Source organism: Nothoprocta perdicaria, unplaced genomic scaffold, assembly GCF_003342845.1.
Source record: "Nothoprocta perdicaria isolate Ctin4 unplaced genomic scaffold, notPer1 scaffold_15, whole genome shotgun sequence".
NCBI classification, from domain to species: Eukaryota; Metazoa; Chordata; class Aves; order Tinamiformes; family Tinamidae; genus Nothoprocta; species Nothoprocta perdicaria.
In genome coordinates, this window is record NW_020454649.1 from 3183404 (window position 1) to 3202750 (window position 19347).

General features: G+C 47.8%; 1 protein-coding gene across 1 annotated transcript in view; it reads left to right on the forward strand.

Annotated features, from left to right (window-relative positions):
- ABTB2 (ankyrin repeat and BTB domain containing 2) overlaps positions 1–19347 on the forward strand; it is a 104580-nt gene that overhangs the window by 77724 nt on the left and 7509 nt on the right. The window contains exons 4-8 of the mRNA XM_026034802.1: positions 14799–14951; positions 15990–16155; positions 17929–18018; positions 18142–18243; positions 18847–18943. Coding sequence (XP_025890587.1) covers positions 14799–14951; positions 15990–16155; positions 17929–18018; positions 18142–18243; positions 18847–18943 — 608 coding nt within the window. The remainder of the gene's footprint in view (positions 1–14798; positions 14952–15989; positions 16156–17928; positions 18019–18141; positions 18244–18846; positions 18944–19347) is intronic.

Genomic DNA, 19347 nt, shown 5'->3' on the forward strand with positions numbered 1-19347 from the left:
GTCTGCCTGGCTGGTGGGAGCTGAGAGCCTTGGAGCCCTGGCCACAAGTTCAGTTCCTTGATGGCTCAGGCAGACCCTGTTCTCCTGCTCCGTAGCTCCAAGGCAGATGGATGCGACAACTGCCTTGTGCTTGCAGAGACCCAAACTTTTCGGGACTGTTAGGATTCCCCCAGTTTGAAATAAATACCCAATTTCGTGTTTATTTCAGAGGTTTCACGTGAATAGAAATTCTGGTTTCTGAGTAACATGTAATGTTTATGCTAGCTTACTCTTTGGGTTTCTTGTAGTCTGCTGGATACCAGGCAGGTGACTGTGGTTGGGAAGTGTCACAGTGCAGTGAGGTATTGAAGCCTGTGGTGGAGGCTGCGTGCTCAAAACAAGAAAGCAGGGTGCTTGTTGGACAGGCGAGTGGGTAAAAAGCATTTCTGCAGGGTTGTAAGTTATATGTTTCTTCTGCCCTCCTTGGGCTTCAGTGCACTTGGCCCTTGCCTCTAAAGTTGGTGTAAAATGGCAGCCCCTTGGCTGGGGTCAGTGGGACTGAGGGCCTGTTCCAGCTGCTCTCTCCAGCCGGAGCCGCTACTCAGGAGCAAGGAGACCCCTTGGGAGTAAAACTGGACTGGACTGTCGTCTTTTAAGCTGAATTTCCAAGCCAGAGCGTAGAAGACTGGACTGGACAAAACACACCTGTATAACTTCAATTTTGATGAGTTACTCTAGGCTAAGGAAAGCCTAAATAATGGTGGCAATTTTATGTTTTTTCTTAAGTTGCCTCTTCTGCCATCACATTTTGCATGTGAGTGGTGTATTTGGCTACCTCCAGCACTGCTAGCACAAGACTGTTTATTTTTCATTTTATATTTGCACCCTTCACAAAAAGAGTTTTCATGGGGCCAGCTCCTGTTAAGTGCCATGTGCCACTAGCTGTCACAATTGTAGGGTTAAGGCTCATAAGCAGCTTGTATCAGAAATGTAGGTTAAGCTTTCCTTTTTGTTTGCATTCTTTTCAGTACACTCCCAGTGGGATACCTTGCTGAAGCTGCTTGTCTCATACAGGGAAGATAATAAGTTAAATCACAAGTGCAGTTATCTCTCCAAATGCTCCCAAACAATCCTCTTGCTATGGTTCATTGTACTTTTCTTAAAAAGCAGGCTGCAGTTCTATTTTCTTTTAAAATCAGTACTGGATGCCCTAACAGCTGTTGTAAGGGAAACTTCTGCTGATTTTTTTCTGACCAATATTTAAATGTTAAAGGAAATGAAAGGGGTTATGTTAAAATAGAACAAAAACATTGGGGGATTAAAAAAAAAAAAAACCCAGAACATGAGGACTATCAAGTTAAACAACTGATTTTAAAAAGTTTATAGTGTCCAGTCCAGCTCTATCCACGTTATTTAGCATAGCTAGTGGGATGCTTATTGCTAGCAACACTTTATATGGGAGGTTGTTTACTCTTTCCTAGCTCAAGAGAGAAGGCAGCTGAGGCCACGTGTGAGATACCAGACTCATGGCCTGGTAGATGAGGGTGCTGAGGCACCTACCCTGGCTGAGCAGGCAGATATTTTATCCTTTTCTGAGCTGTGCTAAATCAGCTACAAAGTCTGCATTGCTCTGCTGCGCGTGTTTGTTCTCTCTGCGATATGCTTGCGATGCGCACTGCAATCCCAGTTTATTTTCACCTGAAAAACTCTCGCTCCCAAGCAAGGACAGTAACACCTGGTCTATCCTCCTTCACTCCAGAGGCTGCCATATAATTCCGTCGGTACTGAATGAAGCTTTGCAAAAGGGGGGATGACTATTAGATGTGCAAAATGGTAAAAACTCCATCCAGATTTGGGGACAGATCTGTGGGCCAGGTTGCTGCGGTGAAAACTGCAGTTGTTAGATACATCTGGATATCTGACAACCTATTATCTATTTTACCTTCCTTTGTCTGTCGTCTGCTTTGCGTGTGTCATACTGCAATGCCAAGTGCTGTGAGAGTGGCCCCAATGTAAAATCTGGAAGGTCTTCAGTGTGTTCCCCTCCAACAAGAAGGCAAATACAGAATTCGGGTTTTGAAACCACCTCTACTGCATCCTGTCAGGCCTGGGCTGCCAGAAAGGCCCTTTAAAAACCTAGCCAAGCTTCTGAGCATACCCTGCAGCAGGTTGGTTGAGGAACGAGAACACACACCCTTAGAGCTAGACACCCCAATGACCAGGGCCAGTTTAGACACAAGTAAAGCTGTGCACCTTATCCGTGCTAAACACTGAGGCAGCTGGAAGGGTCACGTCCTGCAGGAATGGTGATCTGAAGAAAGTTCTAGAGTAATTTGGGGCTTGTCCCACACCAGTTTCTGCAGATCAGTAATGTCAGGGCTTTCTGAGCTGTCCAAGCTGCAGGCATGCCAAGTTATACACAGTGTGTGAGTTTGCTAATGCATTATTTTATTCCAAATGTCAGTGAGTATAAAACAATTTGTATCAATGGGAACAGATGGACTGTATCCATCTGATTCTTGACATTGAAAATCCACTAAAATGATAAATACCAAAGCTGATGTAGAACAATCCCAGCTAGACAACAGTAAAATTTAGGGCTTCCCAGTTTGACAGAAATTCACTGCTTTTGGTCTGGAAAAACTGTGTACACTGCAGAAAGCCAACTACAACTGCAGGGCAGGGGGAAGCTCATAAGAAGAGAGATCTGTATTCCCTTTTTCAGGTGCAGGGGTCTGGAATGCTTCCTCAGATCCTGCTTCTTCCCCAAGGAGTCTGTCCTGGCCAGGAATGTAAAGGAGCCTAGAATCACTTGTCTTCTCCCTTGCTGCTCTGAAGTCCTTCCGAAAGGCTCTCAGTCCCTCTGCTTTCAGGTGCTTTTATCTACAGAGTTCAAAAGGGACCTAAAATTTTCCTCCTTCAGTCAGGAGTCCATTACATCTGTCGCCTCCTGTGATCCAGAATCCATGAATAAATAAGCAAAACCCACATTCTTCAGGAGAGATGGATCAGTGCCTGCCCTCCTGTGCTGCATTAGCTGGGCAGCAGGAAGGAGCTGAGCCAGCCACTGCTGGTGCCTTTTTCTCTCTGTGGTCTCTTTCCAGCAATGCCTGCTCTAAAATATTATTTATTGGGGAGGGATGGGAAATGCGTCTGATGCTGCCAGAAGGAAGACTGTAGCTCGTTCATGCTGTATTTGAGCATTATTTGTTCAAACGTTGTATTCTGAATGTATTTAAACAGTTATTAGCTAAAATATATGGTATTTGTCTTGTGTGGCAAATAATCCAAATTTACTCTGTCTTGAAAACAGAGATGGATCAAAGTTAGTAATTCCTGATGCAGTGCCAGAATATTGTCCAAGCATCTCTTAAATCAGTGGTCCTCAACTCTTCAACTCAGCCCTTTATACACTTAAATTGAAATAGTCAGATTTGAAACCTCAAGACTTAAAGCAATTCAAGATATAATGAGGCAGTGGTGTTATGCCCTTATTTTATATTTCATACTTTTAGAAATTCGGTTTGGCTCAGTTCCCTAGGAAGTTTCATGCAGTGGTTGAAGAGAATACAGAACCCCCATGACTGGTTATACCTAAATTACCAAAGTGCCCACCTCATGAAGATAGCAACTGCACCTTATTTTTAAATTTATTATTTTAATCTTGCTCAATACCTTTTATTTAATGATCTTCAGATCATCCGCGTTCAGAAAATTCTGGCACGTTAGACGTTCGTCTAGAAAGGCTTCTGACAGGAAGGACTTGATCACACTTATGGATGCTTCTCATCTGAGAAAGTATATAATAATATCATATAGTATTAAAAAGAATGCTGACATCCTAGTTACTAGCACAAATTGTGCACAGAAAGTCCTGCTTGGCCATGCATGGACATCCAGCTGGTGGAGAAGGGAATATAGACAACCAGGAGCAACCTGCACAGCCTGCTGCTGAGACCGGTTTGCACGTTCCTCTTTGCTGGGAAGTGTCGCTACTTTCAGAGCTAGTTAAGGCTTTTAAGGAAAAATGTTTTCTCCAGATGGATATTTCCAGACTCTCACTGATGTGTCATGGGATTTTCCCCCCCCCCCTTACTTTTTGAAACTGGGGCTTATGGAATTTTATTAAGTGCAATAGCTATATTATAGTCTGCCTTTTAGATTTATCCGTGTCATTATCTTTCCTAATTCAGGTATTTGTCTGAATTCTTTTCTTTTATGGCCATATCCTGTTGGTATCGTGGCTCATGGAGCACAGAGTTTGATGCATTTAGCTCAATGAGGTGTGTCTTTGAAAAGCTCCGCAATAAAGCAAGTTCTGGGATTTCTTGTCTGAGAAATCTTAGACCGTTCAGTTCTCCCTGCAGCTACCTCACTGCACACATGAAATAGCACCTCTATTTCTCTCCAGAACTGGTATTCTGGGGTACTGGCCTCTCGTTTAAGAAGTCTCCCTGGAGAGCAACATCCCACTTTAGAGTGTGTACGGACAGGTGTAATAAAATATATGAACAAGAAAAGGAGAGACTGATTGAGGCATTGTCTTGAGAGAGGACAATACTACAATCATATGTTTGTGTTGAACAGTACTTAAATCCACCTTTATTATCCTCTAACTCAACATGTTGCTTACAGAAAGACATGTATATCCGTAAGGCTGTGGTAGTTGCACCCCCATGCAATAGTACCATTGATTTTTTTTCCAGAACTATTTAAATCTATCTAAAAATTTAAGATTGAGGAAAACAAAACTAAAACTGACATTGAACTGTGCAATTATAGCATTGTTTGTCCAGAGCAGGCATAAAAATATGCCTCCCTTCTTTAAAAGCAAAATTTTGGCTTCCTGTGCTGTTTGCTCTTGATGAAAGATTAATTTGATAGATTCATTAGTAGATCAAGAAAACTATAAACAAATAAGCTCAGATTCCTTCACCAGCAGTGAGGAGAGAAGCTGTTCCCGTGTATTTTTGCGTCTGTTTAAGACTGAGGTGGGCTGATGGTAGACTTGGTTGTCAATCTGAGATACTCATTCACCAAGCAGATGAAATGAATGGCCTTGTTTGGTAGCTACAATCAGCATACAGTATCTACTGGCTCCAATTAAATGTTCCCTGGCCGTCCTGACCCTGACCTCAGGCAGGATTATGCCTGTGCTGAGCCCAGAGTAAACGGTTGCACAGTATAGCAGTGTCTCCTACAGCTGTGAGAACTGAGAACATATAGCACTTAACAAGGGGAGTTAAGTCGCTTTATTGGGCTTGTGGTGAGCAACTTTCACCTTCCTGCTCTGTGCGGTGGCATCCCAATATATATTGCAGTAATAACATCTACCCTCGGATGTCTCAGCCAGAAAAAACACAAACACTTGTCGTCTGTCTGCTTTTTAGCTGAGTCAAATCCCATTCTTACCATTGACTCCTCCACATGAAGTTCCGGATTCCCTAACTAAAGGCAGTCAGAGATCTGTGCTGAAATGCTTGTCTATATTTTAATTTTGTGGCCGAGGCTGGGGGTGTGCGCTCTGAGTACTGGGCTGAGTATGTGAAGCAAATGGAAGGAAGTTGTATAGCTAAAGCCAATAGGTAAGGACAGCAGTTGTGTCCACGTCCATGGCAATATTCTGATGTTTGCCTGGCGCTGTTGACTGAGTTATTGTTAAATTGCCTAAGTTTCTAAATGAACCTTTTCCATGTAGTTCAGAGGTTGTAAAAACAGAATTTGAGGAATGACTTTGCTAGTAGTGAAGAAAATTAACCACAAACCTTGAGGATCAGAGTCATCCTCATGCAGCTCTGCTGAAACTGGTACGGCAGCTACTCTGGGTTAATTTGTTTTCTGTCTTTATATTATTTATATAAACAAATGTTGCACAACTTTTTTTTTTTTAATGAATATTTTTTAAACTCTTTGTGCCTCACACCTGGGACTGTCTAGCCTTTCTCCCATATAAATGTCTGTCAGCAATTTGTAGTGGTACTGGAGCGTCTCCAAAGCAGCCGGTATCTTGTGATCTCTCTGTGCTGGAGCAGGGGTGTGGTGCAAGCAGAGATCATGGAAATTTTCTCCAGAACTGCAAGAGGAAAAATCTCTCTGTTCCCCAAACTGAAGGACGCAGAGCAAACTTCACGGAGGGTAAAGGGACTCTTATCCCCTCGGTCAATCCCGGCCACTTAGGGGATATATCACAGTTGAACAAGAGCATCTGCAGTGAAGGAAGGGTTTGATGCTGGTAGCTGTATCTGCAGCCACGTGCCAAAATGTCAGACTCTTGGGCTGTGCTGCAGCCCTGCTGTTGAACGTGCACTGGCTCCCACTTTAGGATGGAGTGCGGCCGTCTCAGATGTCCCCAGTACAAGCGTGCAGGGGGATGGCTTTTATTTTTTATGTTTTTTAACTGAAGAAAGACAGGGATGGGAGGGAGGAGAGAAAAGGCCAATGTTCCTCTGAGCCTGAAAGCCATGGACGTTGCAGGCCATCGGGGTGCAAGCAGCGATATCATTGCAACAGCTGGTTTGATGCCAGGCAAATGTTCGTGTTACTTGTCCTTGTTAATCCACCTCATTTCTGAGCTTGTTTCTCACAAGCCACAATTATGCTCCTTTGATCCTCTAAGGCTTCAACTGATCCAGCACAATAGGGATGCAGATAAATAGGGTGCTGCAATGGGGATTAATGAAGGACTCCAGGAGGGCCCCGTGAACAACGTTTGCTGATTGTGTCTAAAGATTGTGGATTATGAAGATACTGCCTACTTCTTATTAAAATATTTTTTAAAAAATTTGTTTTGTGCAACTCCTAGTAATTATTAAGTACTATGTTATTATAGGAACTGAATGAATATCAGAGCTGTGAATGTACTGGACAGTTCCAGATGTCCCTTGCGAGCCCAGTGATTCTCTTTCTTTGGATGTGGCCAAGGCTTAATAAAACAACTCGGCTTACTGAGGGCCACAAAGCTGTCAGTTCTGTACAAACAAACAAACAAAATGATTAGGGATTTATTGCCTAAGGAATTAGGTCCCTGAGAGCTCATTCTGTAGTTCACTTTCCTGACAAATGTAATTTAAACCAAAATACAAATCCTGTTTATTGATTTGCTAATCTGAAAAAATGAGCAAATTGGAGCAGCAGAGGAAAAACGTATTAGTTACATACCCATAAGGTAGTACCATAGGGTAGTGGGCGGATGAAAGGAAAGGAAAATGGAAGGATCTTTGTCATTCCCATTCCCACTGTGAGATCCTGGTGCTTGGCTTGATAGAAAATGTTATCAATGTGTGTAAATATACACAAGTTGAAATACAGAAAAATCTGTTTAGACATTTAGAATATATTTTCTTTATTTATGTTTAACTGGAAGGCTGATCAAATACTGGGACAGGTTTTGTTCAGCTTTGGAGATATTAAACATGACCTGCCATGGTTCTGGCCAGCCTTCTCTGGTAGAGACACGGTCTTTGATAGGCATCAGTTTGCTAAAACTGGGCAGCAAGCTGCTACCTCCTAGCTGGAGAATAATAAAGTGTTTTTCCAGTTGTTGTTGTTCTGTCAAAATGTTATGGAGTTGTCTTCTCTAAAATTGTATCTTCTGTTTCCATATTTCCATATATTTTACGGTAGACCTCAACACTCACTGGAATCACTGGAAAGGTGCCTTTGACATAAGCAATTATGACTCTGGCCAATTTCCCCTATTTGTAGAAATATTTGAAAACTAAATAAATGATCTTGGGCTCTTTCCTTCAACAATGAAGAGATAATAGCCACTGTATGTGTGCATGTGTGTGCTACCACTCTGCAATTACTGTGACTATTTACAGCAACTAGTGTAACTACTGTAAAGATTTCAGTGTTCTTGGCTTCAGCTCTTAAATTTCCATCTGTTCAGATAAAAAAGAAGGTGTAAGAAAATGCCAGCCTGGCAAGTTAACTGCCCACATTCTCCCAGCTGCTGGTATCAAACAGAAACCTCCAGGGCCTGCAGGCACCCGCTGGTGCGCGTTGTTTTTTGCTTGCTGTTTCATGATGAGAAGATGAAGCGGACAGCTCGCTTCAAAAACGATGGAAAATGAATGCAAGGAAACTGCAAACAAAACTGTTGCAGCCTGTTTTACTAAGATGATGTTAAAGAATTGCAGAGGAGAGTAAGGCAAGGTCTCCCGGCCTTTTGTTGTTGTGGTGATGGTGGGATTTTTTTAGCTTTGAGATTTGGGACGGTTACTGCCTGTTGAAACAGGACAAAACTGACTGTGAGTCTGAACATCTCTATTTGATTCTTGATTATTTGTTGTCATTTGACATCTGCTTGTCTCCATTTTATTTTTTCTAGGAATAAGTCTTAAAATGCAAGGCCATGGTAGCACTGTAGGTGCTCTTATAATTAATATAGGTAAGAAACAGTAACTCTGTGGATGAGAGGTTCTGGGCACGCTGCAAAGAATGACGGTGGTGCTGAGCCAACAAGTTTCTTCTTTCTTTTTCTGTTTCCAGTTGAAGTTGGTATTATTTCCTATTAGAATAAATTGCAGGCCTTCAATTGAAGAACTTGCCTGTTTCCTGGGGAAGGAGTGAGCTGCTGCTCTGCCAAAGGCCGAGCTAAACAGAGGCAAAACTCTGAGCTTTGGCTGCGCGTTACTGCCCTTTCCTCTCTCAGCGCGCCCAGCAGAGAGCTGAGAGCTGAGCTTTTGTGTAAAGTGAATGTGTAAGGTAGGATAATAGCAGCAATCATTCCCTCTCTTCAACCTCTTGGGGATTAGAAAGCAACCTTTCCCCGGGATGGTCCTAGATGGTCTGTCTGGTGGTTTCCTTCCAAAGGAGACCTTGGTGTTTGTACTTGCTGGTCCCGTACCTCTGAGTGCAGCTACTGCCATCACCTCATGGTCGCTTAGGAAGCCAAACTGCATTTGTTTTCATGAAAAGCTTTTGTAGTAAATGCTGAACTGACTTTTTTTTTTTTAATACTCTGCAAAACAAATCCTATTCAAATGAGTTGCATGTCTGAGCTGATTCAGCTCCCATTTGTGGATTTTTCTGGAGCTAGAGGGTGTTGTGTTGATACAATGCATGTTGTCAGGTTTGCTCAGAGAGGGGAGAAGCTGAGCTGTGTTTTACAGCTGCTCCATCGCAGAGCTCATATCCCAGCTCTGACTCTGCTCTTTGGTGCTTGTGTATGCTCACAAACGTGCCTTAGTGGCTGCAGCAGTTTGCTCCAGGACAGGTGTTGCACTGTCCTTTTCCTGCTTTGCAGGAAAGCTCTGTGCTCCTGTAAGCAATTCATTGGCTCCGACTTACCCCCTCAGCTTCCTTCAGCAATGTAGGCATCCCTCCAGAGAAGCCTGTGGCCCTGCCGAGATGGCTGCTTCAGAATTGCTATATTTTTAAGTAGGAAAGGTTGTGTCTCTGTCCATGATGCAGCCCTGGGATGGGGTAGTTAAGGTGGCGGGGTGGAATATAAGCACGTGAGCATGAAGTTGCGCCAGCACTAACACAACCTGCCCAGACTGCACCTCGCTGCATGCGACTGGCTCGATGGAGATGCCTCTGTGCAGCGCTCGGCTCGCCGGGGCCGCGGCCAAGTGCTCCAGGAGGGAGCTCTCTAAAGAGCTGGTGCGTCAGGACAGCATCAAAACAGATGTTCCTGAAGTGACTTCCCAGCTGGGCGTCCAATTCTTCTTCCTTATATAAGAAAAGTCACAATAGTTTAATTAACTCACTTTGGAAACCTCTCTTAGTCTGCTAAACTCTGTGTTGAGACACTCAGTATGCCTAATCTTTGCTTGAAGATCTTTGCTTAAATCTTTAGTCTTTGCTTGAAGTTAAGTGACCAAACTACCTTAACAAAGGGATTCACCCAAATCCAGTGATGGAAAATAGTTTGGCTGTCCATGTAGTTAGGGCCCAGTGGTACCTGATGGGAACAAAGGCACGTGGAAATTATTGTTTTTCACAGAGACTTGTGTTCTTTCACTACTTTTTGGGTTTTTTTTCCTTAAGATAAGAACTCCGAGAAGAGTTCTTTGTCCTTTGACAAGGACATTTCATTGTCCTTTTCCAAGTATATTTTATTGATTACTCTTCATTTGTGTGGAATAGAGAGCTGGGTGTCAATAGGTTCGTTCAGGCAGTAGGTAATGAAGTGCTGAGCAGATGAAGGTTCTGAATGATGATTTTTTTCTTTTGACAAGCTGAACAGCTGTGGATGGTGCACTTAGCATCAGAATTGGTGTGTTTGACTGTGTGTCATTTTTAACAAATCATATATTGATGCTTCTGTGGTTTTGGATCTGCTTTTTGACAGCTAAATTTGGACAAGGCTGAATAGAAAAAAAAATGTCCTTGTCATTTGGTACTAGAAGCAAAAACAGTCATTTTGTCATGCCAGTCACTAGGTGAGCGGCTAATTGGGTGCCTGGTTGTTCCTCCTAGTTCTGTGGTGTCCACCGTGCAAAATCAAAGAGGTTGAACCTGCAGCAAGAGCAAGTTTTCTCTGTGTATAAGTAAACTAACTCCGTTCTCTTGCCCCCGCCGTCATGTTTGCTTTATCTGTTAACGTGAGACTATTTAAGTGTACCTTTGGGAGACAGAGGTGGGATCACAGGTAACTTTGATATGGAGAGCTGGAGGAGGGCTGCTTTTTAATCTCCCTCCCAGCGTGTACTGCAGACGCCGTCATGTAAACAAACATTGCTGGCTTGTGACTCAGTCCTGTGCAAGCTCGGCCTGAGATCTGCACCCCTGACGTGCAGGGTACAGGAGAGAGAAAAATTTGACGGGACGCTCTGTGGAGGAATTGCCCATGGCATGGGGCACGCGCCTCCTGGTTGTGCCGGTGCTCTCGGCATTCCGCACACTTGGAGCTTTGGGATGTTCGGCTTCCATAGGCCGTAGTGTTGGAAATGTCTCGTTTGAACTGCTAATTAGGCTTTGGTTTGTGCTGAACAGTAAATATTTTCCTGCTTATTGTGAAAGCCCTTTGCTTTGGTCAGGGCTGTCTTTGTTCGGCTGAACCAGCTTTGGCCGTCGCAGCGGACGAGATGGTTTCCAGTCTTCCCAAATGCCGCAGCATGTTCATCCAGTGGCCGTGCGGCGGCTCGGGAGCGAGCACCACGTGGGTCTCCTCGTTGGCCCGCAAAGGGGGTTGTGATTCAAGCTGGCAGCCTGGATTCGGCTGGGGAATCTGCCCTCGTTTTTGAGGTAGGCCTGTGGGCCGTTCAGATTGGGAGTCACGGCCTGTTACCTCAGGGCGGCCGCCACCTTGAGTGTAACGGTTCTGTTCAACTCAAACAGCTCAAGTGATCTTGAATTTAGTTTTCACCTTGATTTGCAGTAAATGCAGAGTAAAACCCCTCTGATGTTGCACCTCATTTTTAGTGCAGTTTATTGACAAGGGCAGAAGGAGAGTTGTTTCTCTCTGTAGTTACTAGGATGGCTAAGAAACGGCATGATTGTTGCTAGTCTTAAGCTATTCTTGGGCCATTTTATATCCTATAAGCAGAGGAAACTGTGAAGGCAGATTGAGTGGAGAAAGGATCCCAATAAATATAATGTTATCCAGATGTCTTTCGTTCTGTTAGTGTCTGACTGAAGGGTAAGTTGCTGAAGTGTGGAATTTAGTACCGCAAACTATCCAGCCAAGGTCTTAGCAGCAGCTTGATAAAGATCCACTGAAAACTGGGAGCTCTTATCTTTTAAAACAAGAGGCAATAATTGTTTTTATGGGAATTTAGAACAAAAACTTTCTCCTTGGGCCAATTGGCTGTGATTAAATATGTTGTTCCTTTTCTGTGAAGATCTGGGACTGCCTGCTTTGAAAGACGTGGCATTAGTTGAGATGATGAGCCTTGAATTAGATCCAACATGGTAATTCCCATTTTTTCCCTTCTCTGCAAGTGTGATAGGTTTTTGCAAATCTGGAGAAATATTTGGAATCTGAATAGACTGGCACCTAACTTAAGCTGGGTGTGTTTTGGGACAAAGATTTTGTGTTTTCATAAATCATCATACCCATTGTTATTGTATTCATATATAATTATAAAGCAAAAGGTTCTTTTCTTTTTAATTATAAAGCAGGAGATTCTTCTTTTTTCTTTTCTTTTTTCTTCTTTTTTTTTTTTTTTTTTCCTTGCGGAAGAGAGTTGTATCTGACAATCCTAACTGTAGATGTGGATAGGCCACCATTTGCCATATGGGCATTTCATGGTTGGTTTTACCTCAGAGCCTTTTCCCTTGTTCAATTAATTGGACTTCATCCTGTGTTTTCTTTCTAATACTGTTCCCTTAGGGTTTTATCCCTACCTTCACAAAGGTGAAGTTTAGAACAACAGACCTTCCAGCCACCCTCCTATCTTTTGTGCCATTTTGGGGCATTTTTGCCCAAAAGAAGGGGAAAAACCACAACAGACTTAATTCTCTCCATGAGCACATCTCCATCCCGGTTGCCTGGGTGCCGGTTGCGCTCACCCAGGTTGTGCTGCTCTCTCTTAGGACAGCCCTGTGACAAGGAAATTGCACAAGCCACAATAGTGTTTTTCAGGGAAAACGGGGAGGTTTTGTGGTTTTGTGTATCACTGAGCTGCTGCTGAGAGTCCAGTGGTTTCCCAGGGCTGAATTGGTTCATGTGCAAAACTTAATGAGCTGCCAAATGCTCCTGAATGTCAGAAAGTCCTGGGGAAAATGCACGTTACGGAGCATGGCACAGACAGAAATGTATAGACAGAAATTCATTTCTTTGGCTTACGGCATCTCCCGGTTAATTTTCCATGAAGATTTCTTCCCTTCCTCCTCCTCCGGTGTTTCTCAGACTGTGAAATGATCAGCGTTTCCCTGGAGGCGGATAGAAGCCCAGGTTAAGGGCCACAGGGATAATAATTGTGTTCATTTTCTGGAAAAAGCTCCTTAGTGCATTGAAACCGGGGCTGGCTTTTCGTTCGGTTGGTCTCTCTGTCTGCTCAGATCGCGCAGCAGAGCTGCTCATCTGACACGCTGCAAGACAGGGCTGGCCCTAGCAGCCTGCCCGCGAGGACAAGATGAGGGAGGGAAATAGTTAGATAAACCTAACAGGAGCGAAGAGTAGAAAGCCAAGCTCAAACCAGGAATTTTTATGGAGAAGTAAAGCTTTCACAGGAAGGTGGAAATTGCAATCATTAGTCAATGCTGCTAGCATAATGATTTATCTGACCTGGACGGCAGTGAGTGATGAGGTTTGAGACGAGCAGGGATGGCAGCAAGATGAAAACGTCCCTCAAGCTGCTGCTATCGCAGGCCAAGAGCTCTTTTGGGTCTCAGGTAACCAGGCGGCCTGTTGAGCTGTGAGCTTTAAAGACCTTTGGAAAGACCTGCTGAGATTTTTTTTTTTATTATTTTTTGCTCCTTTCCTCCCAAACCAGACATTTCACATTCAAGGTCTGCTTGTGCACGGAGGCCATTTATAGCCCTGGCACGTGGCAGTTTTTACGGAGTGGAAATTTTTTGGCCATTGTGTCACTTCTGGTGCGGGCCCAGCGGTGTTTTTCCTGGCGGAGGGCAGCCTCCCGCCGCAGCGCGCGGAGCGCGGCAGGATCCCGGCGTGGGGCTCATCCCCGGTGGCTGCGTCCCAGCCGGTGCTGCAAAACACATCAGCCTCATTCCCTGCCCGGTGGCTCCCGATGTGGAAGCACTGGGAAAGCCGTGATGTCGCCTGGGCACTCGGAAACGACAGATAAGATCCCCAGCAAGAGGACGTTTGCAGTGCTCCTCGCTAACCCGGGAGCATTAAGTTGTCTGCCCTGCCTATGTAGGAAGTCTCCGCGGTGAATCTAGGCCCTGCTTACAAGTCCCGTGGTGGATCAGTGATTTCTGCCCGGGTTTGTGCTGCTTACCCTGTTGGGCTCACACGTGAGCACGCTCACGTGCCCAGCTTTGAATCTACCTCCCATGGCTTCGGCTGCTTTCACTGACACCAAAATGATTTTGTATTTTCCCTGGAAGATGTTTTCCTGCACTTTATAAAGGGAGCAGTGCCTTCTCCCCTCCGTTTTATACATTTAAGCATTCAAAGGAGAACGGCTTTTCTCAGCATTAATAAATTTATTATTGATATGGGAAAGGTGTTTTTCAGTTACAGCTGGCATTGCTAAGCCCTGCAGCAGGTATCCTAGGGAAAAAAGGGGGGAAAAAAGAGCAAATAATTTGCATTCTGGCTGTGTACAGGCAGATTAGTTAATTTAGGTCAGGTGTCTCTACGTGACGCTCATCGAGCACTCGTTTGCGGCGCCTAACAAATTTTTGAGCATGTCTGCCAGCTGCTGGAGAGTGGTAATTACGGTCAGCCCCCCTCCTGATACGAGGTTGGGTCTGACAGTATGGCAGAACTACGTGTTTTATGTAACCTCGGTGCTCTGCTTGTTCTTACAGCGGGAATCAGGGTAGTCAGCCAGTCCAAAATGTTGCCCCTGGTACCGTTTTCTGTGTGTTCGGTTATTGCCTCCCAACTCGCCATGCAGCGCGAATCCTAGGATTTGCAGGATCAGGAAGAGGCCGGTTGCTCTGCGTACAGTGTAACGTAAGGATCACGATAGGGAGCACCGAGTGATCCAGGGTGACCAAAGCCTCAAATAACCCAGGACATCTCCAGAGGGGCAGCCTGTACCTGTGGGTCAACACAGTGATTATATAAGCCACACGCCTAAGGGGAGAGCTCCCCTGCTTTAGTGAGTCCGGTGGCTCATAGCAGGGCTCGATCCCGCGTTTTCAGCCTGGCCTGGTTCCTTGCCCTGTAAAATCCACGGCAGTGAACCAGCGGGCCGGCTAACGGCCCGGCGCCTCCTCCTTTCCCGCAGGCCCTTCCTGCTGCTGCCGCCGCTGGTGGAGTGGATGCGCGTGGCCATCACGTACGCGGAGCACCGGCGCAGCCTCGCCGTGGACAGCGACGACATCCGGCAGACAGCCCGGCTGCTGCTGCCGGGGCTGGACTGCGAGCCGCGGCACCTCAAGTACGTGCGCCCCGCACTATTCCTGCCCTATTCCCTGCTCTGTTCCCAGCCCTGCTCTATCCCTCCACCTCCTGCTCTCTTCCTGCCCCGCTGTCCTGAGGAAAAGCAAGCATTGCTCTGGGCTGGGATGTGCTGTGAGAGGAGCAACGCTGTCGTTTTGCTGCAGGATAGATTCAAATGGTACAAGAAAGAGAAGGGTCTCGTTTGCGGTGCCCATCATGGGATCTTTTCCTTTAAAGGGTCATTTGTATCTAGCAGTTAGAGCACATGTAAGGGAAAAGCAGCTCTTGGAATTCGAGGCAAATCTGTCCCTGTCTTGCTCTGTGACAACAGGCAAATTGTCACTAGTTTTTCATCGTTATGCGAGAGCTTAAAGTCATACGATGGTTTTCCCTTGCAGCGCTGATGCTTCAGGTAGGAAGCACTGGCGCTTCCAAAAGAGGAGTTGTACCGAAGACCAAAGTCCTGCCTGTATGGCCTGAGATTCAGAGACCAAGGTCATGCCATGGTCAGCTGGAGGACGAGGATTTAATAGGGAGCCTCATGGAAATGTTAATGCGCTGCCTCTTACTGAGGCGGTGGAAAAGAGCTGAGAACGCGCCATCACCTAAACTTCATTTTGAAAAAAAAAAATTCCAGAAATAATGTAAAGCACTATTATCTTCTTTCGGAAATGGCTTTTATTTCAAAATAATAGCTAGCCTGGCAGACAGACAGCATAATTGTTCCCTCGCAGAACTAGGCTGGTGTTTTCTGTGTATATACTTTCTCTCCACCTATTTCTCCTCCCCTGAATTTGTTTTTATGTATCTCTGATGGCTATCATTCTAGAATAAACATTTCTTTGCAGCAAATACACATCATATATAAACCCATCCCCAAATGTGCTGCACGCAGCTAATGACTTATTTAAAACAGCTGCTAGATGGGGGAGGGTGGGAGAAGCAGAACTAATGAAACCCGATTTCTGCAGATTTTCGTCCTGGAGGGCCCATGCCTCCAAACGAGCCAGACCCATAGAAATGTGGTCCTTTGCAGGCCCGAATGCTGCTTCAGCTCCTTCCGGAGGCTGGACGCCAAGGCTGCCACGGAGCGATTCCAGCAGGACCTGGGCTTCCGCATGCTGAACTGCGGCAGGACGGATCTCATCAACCAAGCCATCGATGCGCTGGGACCCGACGGGGTTAACACCATGGATGATCAGGTATTCCTATAACGGAAGGCAAAGGTCCTGTGCATGCACCACATGGGTGTTCCTTGTGCTTCAGTGGAGCAAATGGATGCGCAAGGTGTTAGCTCTTGCATCTCCAAGGCCTGTCTAATTCTACTCTGCTTTTAGTTTGAAAATTTATCCCTGAAAAAAGTGTAAGATGAGGGTGAGTCGTTTCTCTGTCAGCTGGATGCCACCCCTGGGGGAGGGCAGGTTGATGCACCCGCTGTGGATGGAGAGTCTGACCATGCCCGTCATGGTCCGTGGTGAGGCCAGTGCCAAGGCTTCCCGGCGCTGCTCTCCGGTTCATCTGCTGGGATGCAGCCCGGGCCAGAGGTGAGCGAGCAGGAGGTGTTCCCGGCAGTGTCCATGAAGTGAACTGCAAATGCTCAGTCAGTTTGAGGGTAAGACACAGGCAGAACGCCCTGCAGTGCTGGTGCTGCGTGGTAGCCCTGGCCCATCACACTGGGGTGTCTCTATTTTCGTTTTTACGGCGTTCTCTGCTCGGCTGCCTTCTAGCAGGGGCACGGGATGGTTTGCAGAGCCTTGAGCTGCTCTGCCTGCGCTGTCAGTCCATCAGACAACAGCCGAGGCTGCTCTCAGGGGCATCACTCACTGCATTGCATTAGCTTTTAATTAAAACAAAGCCACCTCCCCCAATAAACACTCATTACAGCTGTCACAGCAAGGAGAATGAGCTGTCGTTTCGCGAAGGCACCCTTTGTTTGGCTGAGGTTTTCTTTTTTCTTTTTGAAATCTCTGAACTTGAAAAATCAAAATGGATCTTGAGGTGCAAGCAGGGCATGCAAAACCAGAACGGGCCGGGGGGCGGGCAGGGCCGTGCACGTTGTCCCCGTGAGATGTGACGGCAGCAGGAGCTGCCCGCACGCGAGGGCCGCCCGCCGAGGCCTCCCCTGAGCGCAGCAAGGGGAACAGGCACCAGACAGACACCCCGCTCCTGTTTAAAAGCTCCCCACCTTTGCAAATGTCCAGAGCTGCCCCAAACGCACCAGGACAGGAATTGTTCCTGCTCTGAAGGACGCCTTTGCGTCCTCACGGGGAAACTCCTCTCTGTGAAGCTGGCTTGTGCTGTACAGGCCAGGCCCCTCTCTAAAGATGCAGCTGTATCCGCGCCTCATGGGCAGTAAAGATGCTGCCTGTGGAAAATATAAAGTTTGCAAAATAATTAAGGGCAGGAGAAAGCTCTAACAGGTGAGCAGGGATGGGCTTTGCGGGGCCATTTCCTTTCTGGCCGTGGCTGCCTCTGGAATGAGCTCCTTGTAAGCAAGGCTCGTTTCTCTGCTAATGAATCTCTGAGCCCTTGTGGTTTGTTGCTTAAGGGGATAGAGAACAAGAGAAGAAAGGGACAGGTATTGATTTATGGCCAGGGGATGCTGAAATGTCATAGCAAATAGAGATAATATTTGCCAAGGGAAGTCTCCGGTGTGTGCTTGTGCTCTTTTCTGCCTTTTGTTCCTGCGTCTACAATCGACCCAAGAAACGGTCCCGCGGGAGCCTCGGGGCGCTCCAGCGCGGTGGGTGCCGGGCAGGCCGGGCTCGGGGCCGGCGCCCGGCGCCTCTTGCAGCCCTGGCCCCTGCTGCTCGGCTCGCACCGAGGCCCTTCCTGCCGCGAGCCCGGGCTCCGGCAGCGGCGCGGCTCGGGAAGCAGCCGCCGTGCGGGCGCTCGCGGCTGCCCCTGCGTACACACACACACACACACACACACACACACACACACACACACACACACGCTGCCGTCCCCCGCAGGGCCTGACCCCGCTCATGTACGCCTGCGCCGCCGGCGACGAGGCCATGGTGCAAATGCTCATAGACGCCGGAGCCAACCTGGACGTGCCCGTGAGTGCTGGCGCCGTCGGCCGCGCGGGGAGCCGCAGGGGCCCTTTTGAAGCCTCCCCTGGCCTGGGGGGGCTGGAGGGGCACGGGGGCTCCCGGCTCCTGACGCCCCACCTCGCGTGCCAGGTCCCCGGCCCCTCTCCGCGCTGCCCGTCGGTGCACCCCGACAGCCGCCACTGGACGGCCCTGACGCTCGCCGTGCTGCACGGGCACATCTCCGTGGTCCAGGTAAGCAGAGCGGAGGCCCCAGCGCCTGCACGGGCCCCTTCCTTGCAGCTTCCAGAGCCCACCTGAAAAACCCTCATTCAGCAATTGCTCTTGGAGGGTGATGTCTGGTGTCCCCAGAACCCCCGTCTCGGGGCAGTTTCTCCTGCAAAACGAGTGATAGGAGTGACGGCACTTAGGGAAGCCGGCTCCGTGTGTGGCAAAGCCCGAAGCTGCTCTCAAAGCAGGAGGCAGCGCTGGCCCCCAGGGCTAATTCCCTGAAGCTTCCCCGTTTCCTGTGCACAGCATGAAACTAAATGAGATGGAGATCCTGTGCTCAGGAGCAGCGCTAGCCTCCGGGCCCGCTGGAGCTGGGGGATTACGCTAGCAAAACCGCGCTCCACATGGCGGCTTAAAAATAAATAAGTAAAATATTTTCACAAAGAGAATGTTTCTGAGATTCCATCTGAGCACCTTTCACCAGAATAAGTTGATGCGTAAAAGCTCAGTACGGACAGGACGAGAGAGCAGGAAAGGCCCGAGCTGCCACTGATGGGAGGCCTCGGCCGTGGCGGGAGCGCCGGGCCTGGGGCTGCCCCTTCCTCAGCCCCTCTGCGTCTCCTGCAGCTGCTCCTGGACGCCGGTGCCCACGTCGAGGGCTCTGCCGCCAGCAGCGGGGAGGACAACTACGCGGAGACGCCGCTGCAGCTGGCGTCGGCGGCGGGTGAGTGCCGTGATGCGCCGTGCCGGGTGCCCCGCGTCGGGTTCTCTGGCTCCTGAAGTGCGAGCCCGGCCGGGGCTGGCGGCACTGACAGGTTACCAGCCCACGAGCCCGGCCGGGGCTGGCGGCACTGACAGGTTACCRGCCCACGAGCCCGGCCGGGGCTGGCGGCACTGACAGGTTACCRGCCCACGAGCCCGGCCGGGGCTGGCGGCACTGACAGGTTACCRGCCCACGAGCCCGGCCGGGGCTGGCGGCACTGACAGGTTACCGGCCCACGAGCCCGGCCGGGGCTGGCGGCACTGACAGGTTACCGGCCCACGAGCCCGGTCGGGGCTGGCAGCACTGACAGGTTACCGGCCCACGCAAGAGCTGATGGGCCGCTACGGAGCGTCTGCTTTTGCCAC